At 43.0% G+C, this 18,849-nt stretch overlaps 1 protein-coding gene across 1 annotated transcript in view; it reads left to right on the top strand.

The window, feature by feature from the left end:
* The window catches only part of VWA8 (von Willebrand factor A domain containing 8), a 177,130-nt gene extending 168,714 nt beyond the window's left edge, over window positions 1-8,416 (top strand). The window contains exons 43-45 of the mRNA XM_030469238.1: window positions 2,675-2,773; window positions 3,952-4,190; window positions 6,487-8,416. Of these exons, the coding sequence (XP_030325098.1) occupies window positions 2,675-2,773; window positions 3,952-4,190; window positions 6,487-6,595 (447 nt within the window). The 3' untranslated portion in view covers window positions 6,596-8,416. The remainder of the gene's footprint in view (window positions 1-2,674; window positions 2,774-3,951; window positions 4,191-6,486) is intronic.
* Window positions 8,417-18,849: the final 10,433 nt, after the last annotated feature.

Below are 18,849 nucleotides of genomic sequence, written 5' to 3'. Positions count from 1 at the left end.
TTGGTCCTTATCTTAACTTCCAGGAGGTTCAGAGGACTATGAAGACCAGGAGGTGAGGGCTGGTGACTGCAGCACTTCTCTTCCACAGCATGGCAGGATCTCACCCTGCTTTTTGGGAGGCTCTGCTAGACCCAGATTGCAGCAGCCACCATGAAGCAAAAGGCCACTTCTTCCCTGCTGCCTCAGCACATTTTTTTCAGTCACAAATAGCATAATAAATTGTCAGCAAAGAAAAAAACAAAGCAGATAACATCTGTTAAACATAAATACACATACTTGAGTGCGTGCAGGGGCACACACAGAGAATAATAACCAGGTAGCCAAGGAGGGAGCAGGCAGGACATGATGTTCCCAGGTAAAGGCCTTTACATGCCTCTGATAGTTTGCACAGATCATTTCAGCCTCACCTTGCCCATACCTGGGGTGCACGCTCCCTCCTTGTGCAAGAATGTGGAGGGCACCTGCTGTAGGGTCAACCTCTGGGGCTTCATCTGGGAGCTGCAGCAAGTTCCCTGCAGACACTGTCACACTGAGTTTAAACCCAGTGAAAGGTTGGTCTGTTGTTCATTTGTGCCAGGAATCAAAATTATATTCCCAAATGGCAAAGTTTGGCCTGTTCCCATGAACTCAGCGTGGCAGAGCTGATACCAGGACACCCAGTGGGAGAGGGCTATGAAATGCTGGGAAGGAGGGAGCTCGTTATGGAGGAACCAGCTGCCTTTTGACAGAGGAGAATGACAGCATTTTGTTTCAGGTAATTAGGCTGTGGATTTAAAAGTGATGCTGAATACAGAACTGCTCAGCAAAGGACGTGCAGGGTTTTGTAATTAAGAGCCTACCCTGAAGATCTGTGGGCATTTCTGACATTATGTAAGAACCACATTAGTGCTGTATATTTTCCGGTCCGTTAAACCACTGCTTTATTTAGCTCCTCTGATTTGAATAATCTCTAGTTTTTGAAACAATACATATGCACACTCCCTTTGTGTGTGATTCACACTTGGGATTTATTCCTCTGTTAATTCAGAAATATGTCAAAAGCAACCTCAGCATCGTTCTCAAAATTTGTGCAACTTGATTTGCCATGTCTTTTCTCTGGGAAAGGTGATGGTTTGGGGAACACAGGAGCACCAGCTGAGTGTTCATCAGGGAAGAGAGAGACTGAGGGATAATTAGTGATAAGAAATAGGTTTTGAAGAGAAGGCATGTGTCCAACTGGAAGCTTTACATGAGGCTGGGTAGCAAACACAAGAAATGGAAATCTGAGAACAGGAATGGGAAAGCCAACAGAGCAGAATGAAATAGCAATACATGAGGACTAAGTTATATAAAGATTTCCAGGGGGAAGGAAGTCTGGGCTGTGTGAGGTCGTCATTAAATGATTTGACACTGTGTGAAGTAATGTGGTACATTTGCTGTTTTGCAGAGGGCTGTGTCACCTTTAAAAATGTTTTCCAGCTGCTGTAGCTTTCTTTTACTCTCTCTCTATATATAAGCAAATTCGTGCTATGGAAACACTTAAAAAGAGCTTTGTCTATAGGGAGCAACATTTTTCCAGTCTCTGGAACTCGACATATGCTATATAAAGTAGTCTTAGATCAGGGAAAAAAAATAAAAATGTCTATGAGGATGGGACACACCTCTTACCAAATGATTATGTGAGACTTCAGGGATGGTGAATCCAGAAGGGTCCTACTGACAGTACTTACATGAAAGATAATTGAGAGGCAAAATATTCTGCAAGGGCTCCCTGTCAAGTAAAGTCAGGTCTATGCCAGCTGTTCAGGGTTAAATACAGGCATGTTCATGTTGAGGAACTGCCAGCTCAGGTCTCTCTGGGCTCAGCACTGTGCACTCTGCTCTATTACTTGGTGCAGACAGCTCTTAAATCCACTTTTGTCCTGCTCATGAATTCCCCCAAGGGTGACTGCCACATCCACCGCACAAAGGGCAGGGCAGGACCTTGCCATAACTCAGCTTGTCTTGGTTTTCATGTGACAACAATAAAACTCTCACATAAGACAAAGGCCTTCCCAGTGTTACATCATTTGTTCAACAAGATATTTGAACTATTACAGCTCTAGATGTCATGCTTTAGCAGCGTCTGTTACAGGAGAATGATGCACTCATCTTCTCCTTTAAAAATGTACAGAGACTTAAGGAGCTGAACTTCTCTACATACTTCCAGCAATTACTTTGATCTGTTGTGTACAAAAATAAGGAGTGCTGATTTTCCAAAAAGAAGGCTTGTAAAACTTTTTTTTTCAGAGCAGAATGAGGTCACCAAAGTGATCCATCAAACATGGGAGCTTCTCTCAAACAATGCACTTCTTGTTTGTCAAACTCCAGAAGACAAAAGTTGCTACTTTAAAAAAAAATATGTAGACAATATGAGAGGGCAAGGTCTTGATCTTATGCATCACAGCTCTGCAACTGGTGGGTTGAGGTGAAAAACAGACCGTGGAAATAAATAACTGTTCTCTAATTTCATTATTTAGCGTTTCTTTCCCGTGTTTGCATGTTGGTGAGAAATTGCAAGTTGTTCCCTTAAGTAGCTCATAAACAGAAGCAGGGAACAGGACTTGGGTTTTCTTGTTGAAAGCAAATTGCCTTTAATCTATGCCCAAAGGCCATTTGTGGCTACCAGATGACTGACCAGGTTTCTTTCTTGCAGTACGATATTGTTGGACATTCAGGAGATGGCTTCAACATCGCCTTGGTTGGAAGTGACAAAGTTCCCAAGAACAATAAGCAAAGATTAGAGATTCTTAAGGTAAATCCTACTCATAAGTAATTAATTAAGGACGTTATGACTGCAAAGATAAAATTGCAGGTACATCACAGGTAAGTGAAGTGAAATAAAAGAAAGACAAGAAAGTGAAATCTGTGTATTTGCATAAAGCTGAAACAGGACCTTTCAGAGAATTAGCAGAAAACACATTCTGGCCAAATAGTAGAAGCTCAATATGCCTCTTTCTGGACTGCTGTGTCATAAATTAGTCTGTCTGACTGCCTGTCAAAAGATATAGAAAGTTCCAAACATTATGCAGCGATAATGATAGCTCTGCTTAAAAAAACGTGGTGGTATTATCAGCACATAAGTGACTAATTAAAACCATAGAGGGATACCAGGCTGGTGATTTAGCCTGCTTCCTTCAAAAAGTGATGTGTCACAGTAGCAGTGGTAAAGTGTATCAATGCCGGACTCAGAATGTGTTGAATCACAATTGCAAAGTGTGGGTACCCATCAGTGCTTCACTGCAGTAGGATGCAGAAAAATTGAGTGTATTCCAGAATGTACCTGTTTGGCAGCTTAATAGGTGAGAACTGTGCATCTGAGCTTCCTTCAGAAAGATCTGCAGTTAGAAGGACTGGATTTTCTCCTGTCTAGAATTCCTCATCTTCTGCATAAGAAACAACTTCATCGATGTAGACAGTGTGTTTATTTCATAACAACTCAACCAAACCATTTCAGTATTCTTAAACCGTGCTGCCAATGCCACGAGTCAAATATTTAATAACAAATGCAGCACTATTAGAATCTGGATGTCTGCTGCAACTTATAAACAGCCAGGAGCTGGTCACAGTATTACGAAACTAAGTAACTAAGTCATTTCTTGTTTTTTAACTTAAATAGATAGGAATGTAGCTACTGAAAATATAGGTAATCAAAGTATTTTACCTTCCCTGAGGTCCAGTCTAATTCTGTGCATGTGTGGATTTTGTTCCTTTGACCTCCTGTGTTCTTAAGAAATGATGATTATCTTAAAATATGATGTATTATGTACACAATTCTGCATCTTCTGTACTGTCTGGAGCACTGTCCACATTTCTGAAGCATCCCCTGAATCAGTACAACTGAGCATTTTTTTCCTCCCTGTGCCAGCTGAGATGGATGTTTATTCAAAAAGCCATCTTACGTATTTCCACTTGGTTATGCTTTGCACACAGGTCATGCATGCCCATGCTCAGTTCTGCATGAGTGGTGACAATACCTTGGAAGGGACAGAGCACGCCATCCGTGACATCGCCAAGGAAGAGGCTGACGAGTATTTCGTTATCGTCCTGAGTGACGCAAATCTCGAGCGGTACGGTATCCACCCATCAAGTTTTGCCCAGGTCTTGACCACCAATACTCAAGTCAACGCTTTTGCCATATTTATAGGATCCTTAGGAGACCAGGCAGATAGGTAAGTGTATTAGTTTTATGCCTAATATAACTTTATTTCTTTCCATTCCTCGTAAATCTAGACTGGGCTCTCATTGCGGTGAAGCTGGGCATGGTTGTCCATGCTGATGTTCTGCACTGTGTTTTTTAATCATAATATCATAAAAGCTTGGAATCAGAATGGCTTGGATTAGAAAGGACCTTCAAAGGTCATGTAATCCAGCTCCCCTGCCATGGGCAAGGGACACCTCCCACCAGACCAGGTTGCTCAAGGCCCCATCCAACCTGGCCTCAAACACTTCGAGGGAGGGGGCATCTACAGCTTCCCGGGGCAACCTGTGCCAGCGTCTCACTACCCTCATCATAAAAAATTTCTTCCTTATGTCCAGTCTAAACCTGCTATCTTTCATTCTGAAACTGATGCCCCTTGTCCTCTCACTACAGACTTTTCCTGGGTAAGCAAATCCAACTCTCAATCTGTTTTCATAGGAGAGGTGCTCCATCCCTCTCACCATTTTCATGGCCTTTCTCTGGACTCAGTCCAACAGCTCCATGTCCTTCTTATGCTGGGGGCTGCAGAGTTGAACACAGTACTCCAGGTGGGGTCTCTTGAGGGCAGAGTAGAGAGGGAGAATCACCTCCCTGGACCTGCTGGACACCCTTTTTTTGATGTAGCCCAGGGTATGGGTGGCATTCTGAACTGCAAGAGCACTTTGCCAACTGATGTTGAGCTTCTCATCCATCTTTTTTTCATCTCCTAGCAAGAAGCAGTAGCTTCTGACTTGTGTCAGAGAGAACCCTGGTTAATGAGTCCTTACAGACATCCTAAACACCCAGCTTATTCAGAGTATTTCCTGCATCCTATACTTGAAGCCACCCTTCCACCAAAGGATGTGCACTATCCCCATATGTGATATCACTACATATTCATGACAGAGACTTGGTGCCCTTGCCACTGCCCAGGGTGCTGTTTGCATGTGTGGGGGCCTAAGAGAAGAGATTTAACCAGGAGAAGCTGAAGGTTAATGGTCTTCAAAACTTCCAAAATTTTATGCCTATTTTTAGTGCTACTGTGTATTTCACTTTAAATTGTTTGGGCACAGGAGAAAAGTAGGAAATTCTGTCCCAGGCGTCCTCAGTTCCACATCCACTGAGGATCAGAACATGCAGGAAAAATCTGCTGTAGCCACAAATATCAACAGTGCCTTTTCTGCTTCTGTTCCAAGTCTTGAACTAGAGCAGAGGGTGTGAAGGACCCGAGGGAACTGGCTCTTAAGTAGTTTTAATCAGAAAAGGTTTGAAAGGTACAGCTGCACATCCAGCTTTAGTCATGCTTGCAGGTCTGTACATCAGAGCTGCATTATGAGTGAAAAGAGAATTTATTCTGGAAGATTATAGTTACAGAAGGTCTTTTTGCTTTTGCTAGGAATGAAAATTTAAAAAAAAAATAATCATTGACCATATCTTGCTGTGTAAGAGGAGATCTTATAATTGCCTAGTTCACTGGGTATGGAAAATACACACAATGCTGTCACTGAAATGCATTCTGTGTACGTGGAAGTGCAGAATTAGACAAAGCCTTCCTGTAACTGCTGTGGGGGAAGGAGAAGGGAATTCTGTGTTGCAGCTTTTTTAAAGCTTGCTTTAAAAGTGAGACTTAACTTAGCATTGGAGAAATGGTACAGAGCATAAATTCCTTTGAAAAGAAGTGAAAAAAACAAATTCCAAGCCTGCTGACTGGATGTGAGGGAGATGGGAGTTGAAATGTGCATCTTGTGTAGCTTTGGTAAGGGAGGTTAAGCTGTGAATAAAACTATGTCAGGCTAATATTGACAGAAAAATATCTTTCCATCTAATCTGCTGTGATTTCAAAGAGGAAATACAATGAGCACATTTAGAAGCACTGGAGATGCTGAACTGAAAGCTGTGGGCTCATGGTGATCTATTTAGAGCAAGTAAATATCTTCACTTCCAGAGTAAATCTCTGGCTGCCCTCAGGAAACCAGTCGTGGTGTTACCTTGTGGGGTCACAGCTACTTTGATCAAAGTGGAGTTTTTGCACGTCAGGAAGAGGACGTGAATGGAAATCTCTAGAAACACTCTTGATTGTCTGACTGAAAGGAGCTCTGTGGCTTAGCTGCTCTCAGTGTTTCCCCCCTCTGCTGCTTTCCCAAGCCTTTAATTGCACGGTGACAGCGATGTGAACGGCATGGACTGGGAAGGTATTCAAAAGGAAAAAGATCAAAAACATCCTGGCTTGTGGAAGGGGAGGTTATTTGAAATGGTAATTGTGTCTTGTCCTTCATTCTGCTCCTTAGGCTGCAGAGGACACTACCAGCAGGTCGCTCTTTTATTGCCATGGATACCAAAGAGATCCCCCAGATTTTGCAGCAGATCTTCACATCTACCATGTTGTCAAGTGCCTGAGCATCACTGATGTCACGGAGAGGGAATTCAGAAGAAGAAACCCACTCCTCCTGGAGATAAGAACTCTAAAGCTGAGGATAAACATTAATAAATTATGTACTGCTCTCTAATCAGCAAAGCGACCCAAATCTGCACGACAGCCAAGCTGTAAAATTTCACCCCAAAAAAAGATCTCAGCTGACTTAGTGCACTCAGAGAATTGCAGGGGGGCAGGGGGGAATCGCAGGATGGCAACAGAGAGAATGTTTTTCTGGAGGGACAAATAAATAAAGGACAGTTTGTGATCATTCCCCTGCCATGTTGCCAGCATGATGGTATCATCTCACCCTGTTGTTATTAAACACGGTTCACTGGGATTTGATAATATTATGCAAGGCAGAGCCAGGCAATCTGTCTCAGTGTTTTGTGTGCATATGTTTGAATGGGTGGTTAACTCCATCTCTGATTTAAACAGGACTGCTCTTGTCAGGCAGGAAACCTTTCCTTCCTCTGCTGTTGCTTGCTCGTCCTGATGGGCATCAGGGCTTCACTGCTGGATGCTGGGAACAATGGAGCGGTTTGGGAACGCTGAGCATCGCGTGTAAACACTCGTTATCTGATCAGGCACGGTGCTCAGAGTTGTCAGATCTGGAGAAAGTGGCTGTTTAGAAGGAAAACAAAACAAAAATAGATTCTTTCAGTTCTGCCTCTGAAAAGTAAGGGGAAAGGGTCATAATGGTCTGAAGGACCCAACAGCCAGCGTTTCCAAGGAGGGGACTAGTGCCGTGTCTCTTTTGCATGACAGATGATGCTGTCCTGCTGTGCTGTTCCCCAGAATCCCCAAGATGACCTCTGTACCTGGAGGTGCCTTTTCAGTCAGGAGACAAAAAAGTTTCTTATGCTTTGGTAGACGTCCTCCATTATCTGTTCTGCTTGAATCTTTTTAAGATGAAACTGGAGGAGAGATCTAGGTATGGGAACCTAAGTTCTTTTTTGTAAAAGAAAGAAAAGGAGATCTGGTTTTATTTTAGCAAGATATCTGTGTTAGGGTATATTTAATATCCAGGGTAGTTGTAAACACTAAGTTTATAATTGAATCAGATGGTGTTTGGCTTGTCCCACAAGCAATAATCCCTCTTTATCTACTAAAGAATAGATGCCTGATAGTGCTGTAGATGCACAGAAATACCTGAAGAATTGAATGTGGAGGGTGTACACTATGGCTGATATTCTGCTGGCATTGATTTGAGGGCAATTGAATAAAAAAAAAAATTTAAAAGTCAATGTACTTACAGACATCTGAAGAATTGCAGTACTTCTAATATTTCTCCTTATCCCCCTAGCTGCCCAAACCACACTGTGAGCAGTATATTTGAAGGGATGGGGGGAGGCAAAATTAATTTGATTTTGCTAAATACCACCATCAGTGCTTTAAGGAGTCCAGACTCTAGTGGTTATTCTCCATCAAAAATCATGATCTCCAATCAAAAATCTGCCTCCAAAATCTTCACCAGAGCATCAAAAATGTCCCGTGTCTAGGATGTGTTTCAAACCCTGGCCAGCTTTGAAACTCATTATGGCAAGAGAGGACGGAAGACGTTTTTCAAAGGCTTGTTAGTATTGTTATGATAACCATATATGTGAAAACAAAGGTTGAAGATGCAATTCCTGTTTGGAGAGAAGGGAATTGGGAGGAGGTTGAGAAGGTTATTCCTTCCTGGGACAGCTGCATTCACACGCACATACACACAGACTGAGCAGAAGTCCACTTCAAAATATAAATATTTTGGGTCTGTAAACATATGATGAGATACTAAATAAAAATTAAAAATCGACATATTAGTAAGGCTGTTGGTAAATGTGTTTTTACATGGAAATTGCTTCAGCCCCTCTGCTGTTATTGCCAGCAGTCCTTCAGAAAAGAAGCTTCTTATTAAAATTATGTTTATTAGCAAATGTACTGTACACTTTCTAGACTATTTGATTGGGTAAACTTTCTCAGCCCAGATTTATAAGCAGTAGAATGCCATTATCTTAGTTATTTTTCTCATTTAAAAAACGGTGTTATTCAAGGGGAAATTCTCCAATGTAAATCCAACTTAAAACCTTTTTTAATTATTATTCTTTCTGGAAACTGTCTGATGTGCTACTTACAGTACCTTTCGGTAGCATTTGTTTTTATACTTTGTTTCAGGAGATGTTTCTGTTGTGTTTCAGTTCCCATTTCATGAGCCCACAGGATATGGCCATGTCCAAGGCCAGGTCAGCTGGGAGAGTTGTCAGCTGGGGGAATTTGAAGGCTGTTCCCAGTAGATTTTGAGAAAAAGGGAAAAGAAAGAAATTAAATGGGGTTTTTTTGGTATTTTTTTTTCCCTCTGCAGAAGGAGGAGATTTGGGGTTTGCTTTTAAGAATGCTTCATTGCAGAGCAGATTCGGCCCGACAGCGTCTCTCTAAATTGTGATAATTCAGGGTAAAGTTTTCCCCAGGCTGAGCATCTCTCACCTGCTTTAATGCCCATCGCTACCCCAGGGAAATCAAAGCAGCAGCTGTGCTTTTCCCTGTTATTTCACTGCTCACACATTCAGCAAACACTCTTCTTTCCTGTCCCTGGGACTTGCAGAGCTGCTTAATACACATTCATTTTTACTCAGTAAAATGCTTAAGAGTAATGTGGCTTTGTTAAACGAAACAGCAGCACTGGTGACTGCTTTTGTTTTGTAGCATGCACAAATATTATGTGTTACTCTCATTCCCCCTGAAAGCCTGGTATGGTATTTTTCACCTCACAGTTCATTGAGGCACTTTCACCCTCATCAGTTTTTCTGAAAAGTCATGATCTGAGTCAATGAACAGAGCTGCTGGTTGGAGCAGGTCCTCACCTATCACTCATGCTTTAATAGCATTAATTACATCATAATAATAAAATAATTTATGCGAGGTACTCTAGGTGGCCCTGCTCTGGCAGGGGGGGTTGGACTAGATGATCTTTCGAGGTCCCTTCCAACCCCTATGATTCTATGATTCTATCAGTAGTAGTGATTTTACCTACCTCTTATAATGCAGATTACGTGTTCATACTCACTAGCTGGTTATTAATAATGCACAGTCATTTAGGATTAGGATTATTATTTAGCTGACATCCAAAAAATATACACACTGCCCAGCTGTGTGTGTGATTTTAGTCAAAACCAAAGGATGCTCAGCATTTAAAATCATGAGCAGCCTCACAAAACTGGATTTAAAAGTGATGGGTAGCATGAGATGCAAAAGGACTTAAAGGGACTCATAGTGTTTGACTTCAGCAGTGTCTTTTTTTTTTTTCCATTTCCATCCTTTACTTTAGGTGTTAAACATGATTGCCTGTGTCATGCTGTAACTTATCCATTGGTCTGATAAAATTAAGACTACAGGTCCTAATCACTGATCAAATGCACTGGCATAATATTTGAGCAAACAGAGAACAGCTTTTGATAATGTAGTCTATGGATATAATACATATATATAATAAATAATACATATATATAATACATATATAATATATAATGTATATATAGTGTACATAATTACGAAAATAAAAGGACCCTGAGAGTACAGATAAGAGGTACAAGAATACCAGAGGTTTTCTGCAGTTGTATAGTTAAGATGTTTTTATTAGTTTTGTAAAACAAGTATTAGAATAATTTGGAGGATTTAAAAAAAAAAAAAAAAGTGCTGTGTTGGCTACTGCACATTATTGTGTCTATTAATAAATTAAAACCAATATTTATTGAGAAATAAAAATCAAATTCCCAACTGTACCAAATCTGGAAAGCTGACTGGAAAATATACTTGTTTTACAGAACCTCTAGGTGGGAAGAGGTTTAGTTGGTGCTTTAAGTGCTACTGGGTTTGTGTAAGTAGATAAAGCTTTTGTCCACTGTGAGTATAATGGAAGTTGTTGTTCAGCTCGTGGTTAATTTTGCTTCTGGAGCAAACTTCCATTTTGGCCTCATCTTTAAAAAAAATGAAATCCACAGCTTGCATTTTGTCATTTACTGTTCTTTCTGCCAGCATCTTGGGAGAGTGAACAGTGAACAGGCTCTTCTGGCCTGACCATCAACCTTCTATTAAAGGAAGGTCAACATTTCTCCCTCCCAGGCCCTGCATCTGCTGGACAGGAGCAGCACTCAGCACGTGGGAGCATCTTGCATGGTCCGTGAGGTGTGGAACACATTTTATCCCATGTCATGGGTGTCTGATGATCCCTGAACATCACACGGGGTAAATTACAATACATGGTGCTCTGGGCATTGTATTTAATGAATGAGAGATGTTGATGCCCAAACCATTTGAGCATTTTGGAATATCCCAGTGATTTCAAACCCTCTGATTTCAGTGGCTTATTGCTCAGTGTGCACATTCTGCTCTGCTCCACCAAGCCTCAGAAAGAGGGAAACTAAAATATTCTCTGATATTACAAGCATGAAGAGGTTATTTGTGTTTTTCTGTCTTCAGACAGGCTAAAAAGCCCTGCAGTGTTACCGAAGTAAACATGTAACAAATTGCTTGGGGAAGTGCTGTTGCTTTTGAGGTTGTTGTGACAATGTGAGCAGCTTCCTCGCTGAATCAAATGTTTCAAAGTCTACATTTTCTGGGAAATAAGAGTGTGTAGGAAGATTTGAAAAAGAGCTGACATTCTTCTGGATGAAAGTGATAGTGGGGTTTTTCAAAGATGAGGACAGCATTATAAAATTGGAATAACTTTTTTCAAAGGATAAATGAGCATAGGAAAATCTTTAAAAAAAAACAAGCAGATGCCATAGCGTTACTCACAGCATCATTAGTCTGAACATCTGGTGTAGGCTGCATGTGGAAGAATTGTGTCTCCTCTACACTACACTTACTGAAGAAAAAAAAAAACCAATCACAGTACGTATACTGATGCTTGGAAATACAAAAGGCATCTCCAGTTTTGTCCCTGGATTCCTCAGCCACCATGTAAATTTTTGTTTAGGACAGACTGAGCTATGCAAAGCCAGGTAGGTCTGGAAACCAGCTGCCTGATGCTGAAGATCCCTACCAGCCAGGTGTAACCTGGTACCAAAATTCCCCCAGGTTCCAACACAACTGTAAGGGAAGAGAGCAGGGAGGGGGGAAAAGGATGGATTTGTCATTTTCAACCTGTTTGGCTTCCTGAATTGGCTTCTCTTGAGCACCAGTGCAGAGCACAGGCAGAGCAGAAAGGTGGCAACATGCAGAGGAAGGAGCAGGGTTGGGCAGATCTGCCTGACGTGGCCTTAGCAATAAAATATCCCACAATAAAAACCACATCCCAAGGCCAGGACTGGCTTGGCAGAGGAGTCAGGTTCAGCTCAGAGAACAGGAGTAAGATGCTGATGTATCATGGCCCAGACCCACCACGGGGACCACACAGAACAGAGCTGTCCTCACACAGGGCAGGTGGGCTCAGAAAAATCTCTTCTTCTGAAGTCACCACCACATTGGAGCCACTGTGGTCCCATTGGCTCCAAACCTTCACCACTCTGCTTTCCTCTGCTTAAGTATCTGTGCCAGTAAGAGGCAGAAAAATCCCCTCCTTCCCTACCCCAGGTGCATGTTCAGGATGGATTGAGGCTTGTTAACTTTATCAGACAGTGGAAGAGGGACTGGGCTCATCTGTGTTCCCTGAATATTAATTTTGTGAGCTTTTTTTCCTTTCTAAATGCCTACAGGTTTGTTCCTTCTTACACAAGCCAAAATTTTAAAGTCCCTGGAACCTCTTACTGAAGGTGGAAATACTCATCAAGCACCTATAAACTAAATACATCTTACAAAGGAAAAAAAAATCCTTTTTATACCAGGACTTGATAAAAATCTGCTCTTAGCAACAGTGTTTTCAGTTCGAATCAGTAAATAAGTATTTTATGTTAGATTCCCTGTCTGGGGTCTCTGAGTAAGATGATATTACACGCAGATGGCAGATTGGAGAAAGTTCAAAAATAGCATTACATGGTTAGGAAAATGTGTTTTACAGGAGAGTGATAGGAAGAATGCTTTCCCAGATATTTTTTCCTGTCATCATGACTAAATCATGCTCCCTGCCTTCTATACCAACATCTGCATTTCAGCTTGGCTTTATTTGACATCTCTAAGGTCACCTATTGTAGTTTCCAAATCGAGAATTATTAATCAGTTTGGGGTTGTTTTAAAGAAATGCTTCTGGGTAGGGGCAGGGATGCTCCCATGCCACGATTCCCAGAGAAGCCTCAGAGCAAGGACTGTGCCTCCCTGTTTACATCACACTGCACAAGCTGTCCCCATCCCCCAAATATTTGGTGGTGGCAAAGGAGCAACCTTAAAGCATTGATTGCCTCATCCCCTCCTCCTGCTTGGGCAGTACAGGGAAGGGTGGAACAGGGACAGATTTAGCAGAGTCTGAGGATTCTTTCTGGGCATCTTCACTGCCCTGTGCAGCTTCTCCACCCAACCCCACAAGCTGCTCCTCTCCTTTCTCCCAGCTGGAGGTTGTGTCCACCTAAGACTTCACTGCTCCTTGCTCACAGGAAAGTCCAAAAGTCCAATTTAATGAAAAGCCTGCAAGCTCTGCAGTCAGGAGCAGCAGAAAGCGTGGCGGAAAAAAGCAAGTCAAACCTATTAGACTTTTCTTTTTGCAGTCATCCTTTTCTATGTAATATACCAGCTACGGTGGTTATGAAGACAAACTGAGAGTGTTGGGGTTATTCAGTCTGGAGAGGAGGAGGCTCTGAGGAGACCTTATTGTAGCCTTCCAGTATCTGAAGGGGGCTACAGGAAAGCTGGGGAGGGACTTTGGAGGATGTCAGGTAGTGACAGGACTGGGGGGAATGGATTCAAACTAGAGGAGGGGAGATTTAGATTGGAAGTTAGGAAGAAGTTCTTCACCATGAGGGTGGTGAGGCACTGGCACAGGTTGCCCAGAGAGGTGGTGGAAGCCTCATCCCTGGAACTTTTTAAGGTCAGGCTGGAGAGGGCTCTGAGCAACCTGATCTAGTGGGAGGTGTCCCTGCCCATGGCAGGGGGGTTGGAATTGATGATCTTAAAGGTCCCTTCCAACCCTGAAAATTCTATGATTCTATGGTTCAGGATTGATGGGCAGATGGACAGTTACTTTCCACAGAAGTTAAATCTCAGTCACCAGTATGTGCCAGTCCCCTAAATGAGACCCCCTCATTCCTTTCTCAGCATCATCCAATCACTCTGGCTGGAAGATTTCGCAAATGATTTGCTAAAGCAAGCCAGAAACCTACACTAAGCATCTCCAGCCTAAAGCTTGACCCTTATACCCAGCTATCACGTGAGCTTTTTTAGACCTTACTTGCATGCTCCACACAACACACCTGCCATAAAAGCCTTTACAGAAAGTGTAGTCAGCACGTGGCTTTCAGAAGCTTTCTACTTCTCTAGCACTGGTGTGCACCCTCATTAATGTGACCCAGCACTGTGATTTGCAGGGTGGAAAAAAAAAAAGAAAGGAGGAAGAATTCTCAAAAAAAACAACCCAAAACCAAACCAAAGCAAGCAACCAAGCAACCAAACAGAAAAAGTCAAAAGATCCAGCTCCTTCCCATCACCACCATCACACAAACAGATGAAGAGGGAAGGGGGGAAAGCAGGAGAGGAGAGCTCATTTTGCTCAAAGAAATGAGAGCAGAAATAGGTGCAAGAGACAGGAAATGATTCAAAGCCAAGCTGAGGAGGGGGGGGGGGAAAGAAAGTGACCAAGAATAAGTGTGCCCAGGCAGAGACTGAGAGAGAAGAGACCCTAAGAGAGCTCCTTGGCACCTCTGTTTAATCCTCTAGAGTGCTGTGGAGAAGCAAGTAGGTGCCAGACTCTACACTTGGTGCCTCCTCATCCCAGCTGGCAGCTCCTCCCCAGCTCCCTTGAGCCTTGCAGGGCAGCATCTCTTGTGCTTTTTAGCTGAAACTTGCTTGGAGCCTGCTCCAGAGTCCAAATGGGGATCCAGGGGGTCTGGGCATCCTGTCTGTCACCTCACAGCCTGCAAAGCCCAACCTAACTGGAGATGATGGCAGAGGGCAACCCAAAAGGTCAGGGAGCTTTTTCTGATGTCTGAGAGCAGCATTATTTCACACAACCAGCTGCTCTGAACAAAAGGCCCATTGTTTCTCTAGATTATTTCTTCTAGGAAAAGGACATATGTGAATGTGGGAAACAGGCTGGCAAGGCAGCAAATGTCAGAGTTCAGTCATTTTTTCTCAAAACAGGAATCCAATACTACATGGATTAAAAAATTGTAATAATAAAAAAAAAATTCCCCTTGAATTGCTTGAGTTTCACACTCTGCCTGAGACTAGGTAGGTGTCACTCACTTGACCCTTAATCTTGACCTCCAGAGTTAAGGATGGACCTGGACCTACCCTGTAAGGGACCAGTATCTAAGCTTAGATTTCCACGTCCCAGCAGTGGTTGCCATCATAGAATAGAATCATAGAATCATAGAATTGGCTGGGTTGGAAGGGACCTCAGAGATCATCAAGTCCAACCCTTGATCCACTACCGCTGCAGTTACCAGCCCATGGCACTGAGTGCCACATCCAGTCTCTTTTTAAATATCTCCAGGGATGGAGAATCCACTACTTCCCTGGGCAGCCCATTCCAATGCTTGATCACTCCGTAAAGAAATTCTTTCTAATTTCTTCATCTTTCCACCCAGCTTGAACTACCCATGTCCCTAACTAGTGATGCAGCTACTAATGTTGTCCTCCACTGCTTTAGTGTATAGCTTACATCAGATGCCATTTCTTCCTAATTTTCATGTCCTGCTTGAGTAGGATCACTGCAGGTGAGAATTTGCTGGTTTTAACCTTGTTGTTTGGGATATCTTCTCTTGGATGCTAATCAGCCATCCTTGCCCACACCAGGGGGAGTTCACCAGTACACTCCCAAGCACTTGTAAGGCAGTCAGGCCTTGTACAGGAAAGAGTTGGAAAAGTGAAATAAAAGGGCTTTCTCAGAGGGCATTGAAGTGTTTGGGTTGGAAGGGACCTTACAGGTCATCTAATTCCAACCCCCCTGCCATGGTCAGGGACACCTCCCACCAGACCAGGTTGCTCAAAGCCCCATCCAGCCTGGCCTTGGACACTTCCAGTGATGAGGCAGCCACAACTCTGGTGTCTCACCACACCCACACTAAAGAATTTATTCCTAATATCTAATCTAAATCCACCCTCTTCCAGTTTATAAACCATCCCCCCTTATTCTGTCACTACACATTCTTGTGAGAAGTCCCTCCCCAGCTTTCCTTGTAACCTCCTTCAGGTACTGGAAGGATGCTTGAAGCTCTTCCCAGAGCATTCTCTTCTCCATGCTCTCACCTGTCTCAGGCTGTCTTCATAGGAGAGCTGTTCCAGCCCCAAAATTAAGTTTCTTGCAACAAACCCATGATTGTAGCAGTTTTTGGTATCATGGGCTGGTGCATACAAGTATTTTAATATTTGAATATCCCTTTCTGGTAACTGGAACTTCCAACATCTTTGCATCAGTCCTGGATCCTTGTGTCAGGGTTTAACACTGGCCCGGCAATTAAACCGAATAACAGACGCTCTCTATTAATCTCTCTCTCCTCCCTGATAAAGAAAGGAGAGAGAATAAGGGAGAGAGACTTATGGGTTGGAAACTAAACTACACAACTTTAATGAAACAGTAATGATAAATAGGAAAAATTACTAAATATATACAAATATACAGGAAAATGGAAACCACATTCCTCTCCCCTTTTCCCCCAATAACTCTCACATCACCACCGAGGCTGTAGGGCAGCCCTGGGAAAGTCCAGGCTGGACTCCTGGAGTCGGCAGCAGTCGGGAGCTGGAGGCAGGAACACACAGATATGGGCTGGCACGGATCAGGACCACAGGCAGAGGAACGGACGGAATCCTTCCAGGATGCCGGGTGAAGGAAGGGAAGCAGGAAAGGCAGGAAGGGCAGGCAGCTGGAAGCTGGAAGCAGGAAACCATGGCTTGGCCCTCGTGATCCCTCAAATTTATACTGTGACGTGTATGGGATGGAATACTCTGTTTGGTCAATTCTGGCATCTGTCTTGTCCATTCCTCCCCAAAGGAGGGCTCAGGTGGGACCTCTTTCTTCCTTCTGGAGGGTAAAAGTTTTCCTCAGAGCTGAGCAGTGTCCTTGGCTCTGCATACCAGTCTCTAGCAGTAACTATAAACATTGAGCATTATCAGTCCTAGAAGCAGACATTGTCTGAGAAACTTGCTGTTAATTTCAGCAAGTGCAACTACTTACAAGAGACTTAGCTGAAAGCAAAAGTACAAGACAGAAATTCACCTTTATCCTGGCCCAAACCAGGACACCTTGTTAACACTGGAAGATACCAAGGTGAAGTAGACTCCTCAGGGAGGCAAAGAGAGAAATTTTACCCACAGGCATAAAATTAGTAGTTCCCTTACACATACCTGGGGTTTCAATATAATTTCTTTTCAGTTAAGATGCTGTGGTATTTGTGAAGAAACAGCTGTTAGTGTGGTTTAACCTTATTTTTCTGGAAAGCAAGTTGGTTTATTACTATTTATTCAATCTCTTGGTGATTACTGCAAAGCACACCAAGAGATTTGTAATGATCATTTGCCTATGGAAAAAACTTAAAGCAAAGAGACATCCTGTGATCACATTAGCCCTTGTGCAACCAGTTTTGGCACAACTTAATTTTAACAAAATGTTTTAGGAAAGGTTCAGCTCCAGCTTATTTGCCTACCTGAAGATGACTTTAGGCTGACAGGCTTTGTTAATTTATGTTATGTATACTTCATGCATATTATAAATATTAATAATTAAAAAAAAAAAAAAAAAAAAAAAAAAAAAAAAAAAAAGTGAGCAAGAAGAGATCAGTCAGAGGATTTTGAGGGGATATTTTCACTTTCCTGGTAGGCATGGCCAACATGTTGGCTCCCATCACTCAGGGGTCCCCAGGAACAAAAGGGCAGCAGGATGGCAGAATTTTGGGTCAGATCTGAGAGAGTCAGCTTCAGCCTCCAGGGTGCAGAGAAACAGGAGGCATCTAAGGGCACAGACAAACAAGGAGCTCAATAATCTGATTAATCCATCATCCAGGGTACTGATGTTTCTTCAGCAGGGTGCCAGCACACCCTAACCTGTCTCTGGGTTTGCCCAGATTTAGACCCCACAGTGAGTGGCTTTATGCTTTCCTCTATATTTTTAGGACAATCCCGTCAGAACACCCTTAAAATAAAAAAAATTCTCTCCAACTCCTTCAGATGCAAGGATGGAGGATGGTATTGAAGCCCCAGAAGTTATAATTTGCAAGCAGACACCCAGCTGTGCTCTTGTGGTCACCATCTGGGTTTCATGAGTTTTGTCCCTGAAAAGAACCACGTCCTTTGTTCAAATAACTGGAAGAATAGGGAACATGACAAAAAGACACAAAAGAACCTCCCTTGGAGGTAACCTCATCCTCCTCTGGGTGCAGACCACCAACCATTGCCCCATGGCTGCCAAGTGGGCAGGCAGGACAGCCCAAAGGGGGGAGCAGACACCCCTGCCAGGCATCTCCTCCTGCAGGGAACTGGGTGGGCACTGGGGCAGAGGAGCCTGGAGGTGGGCACAGAGAAGCCCCTGCACCCACTTCCCTCCTGACCTCCCATCCACATCTGTGTTTCTGACATTTCCTAAGACCCAGGAGTCCAGGAAATCCCAATTGCTAACCAATCTCTTATTATCTTAAAACCAAAATGCCTGTTAATGGCTTTACCTCATACCCTGAACCTCTGGAAGCCTGCCCAGCTCCTTCTTGAATTACTTTCTTGAGTTGATGATTTTTTCTTTCTTGAGTTTGATGATTTTGGCAGGTTGTGGGTTTTTTTTTTGGCAGGTTTTTTTTTTTCTTGGCTACTGCTTGGTGGATAAACTGTGCCTAATCCTGTTGCATTTTGCTTGTCCATCCTCAAGCTTGGCTCCATGGGTCACTTATTCCTGCACCATTCATAGACTAAAAACCGAGTGAGCAATTAAACAGTGCAATACCCAGAGGCTCACAGGCACCTGAAACCATTTAACCACCTCTCTCTGTGTTCATTAGTTAAGAAAACATTTCTGTGCACACCTATATAATAAAAACACTGACAGTCTTCAAGCCTTCTTTCTGTGGCCTAGTTTAAAAACCACTTTTTATTGCAGCAGTTCGCCTAGGGGGGGATGAGGGCCCAGCCCTTGCTCCTGTGAGTCCTTTAATGAAGTGTAATATAGTCCCCAATTTATAAGCAT

Source organism: Calypte anna, chromosome 1, assembly GCF_003957555.1.
Source record: "Calypte anna isolate BGI_N300 chromosome 1, bCalAnn1_v1.p, whole genome shotgun sequence".
Taxonomy (NCBI): domain Eukaryota; kingdom Metazoa; phylum Chordata; class Aves; order Apodiformes; family Trochilidae; genus Calypte; species Calypte anna.
The sequence above is the reverse complement of the archived record's forward strand: the minus strand, read 5'-3'. Positions and strand labels throughout refer to the sequence as shown.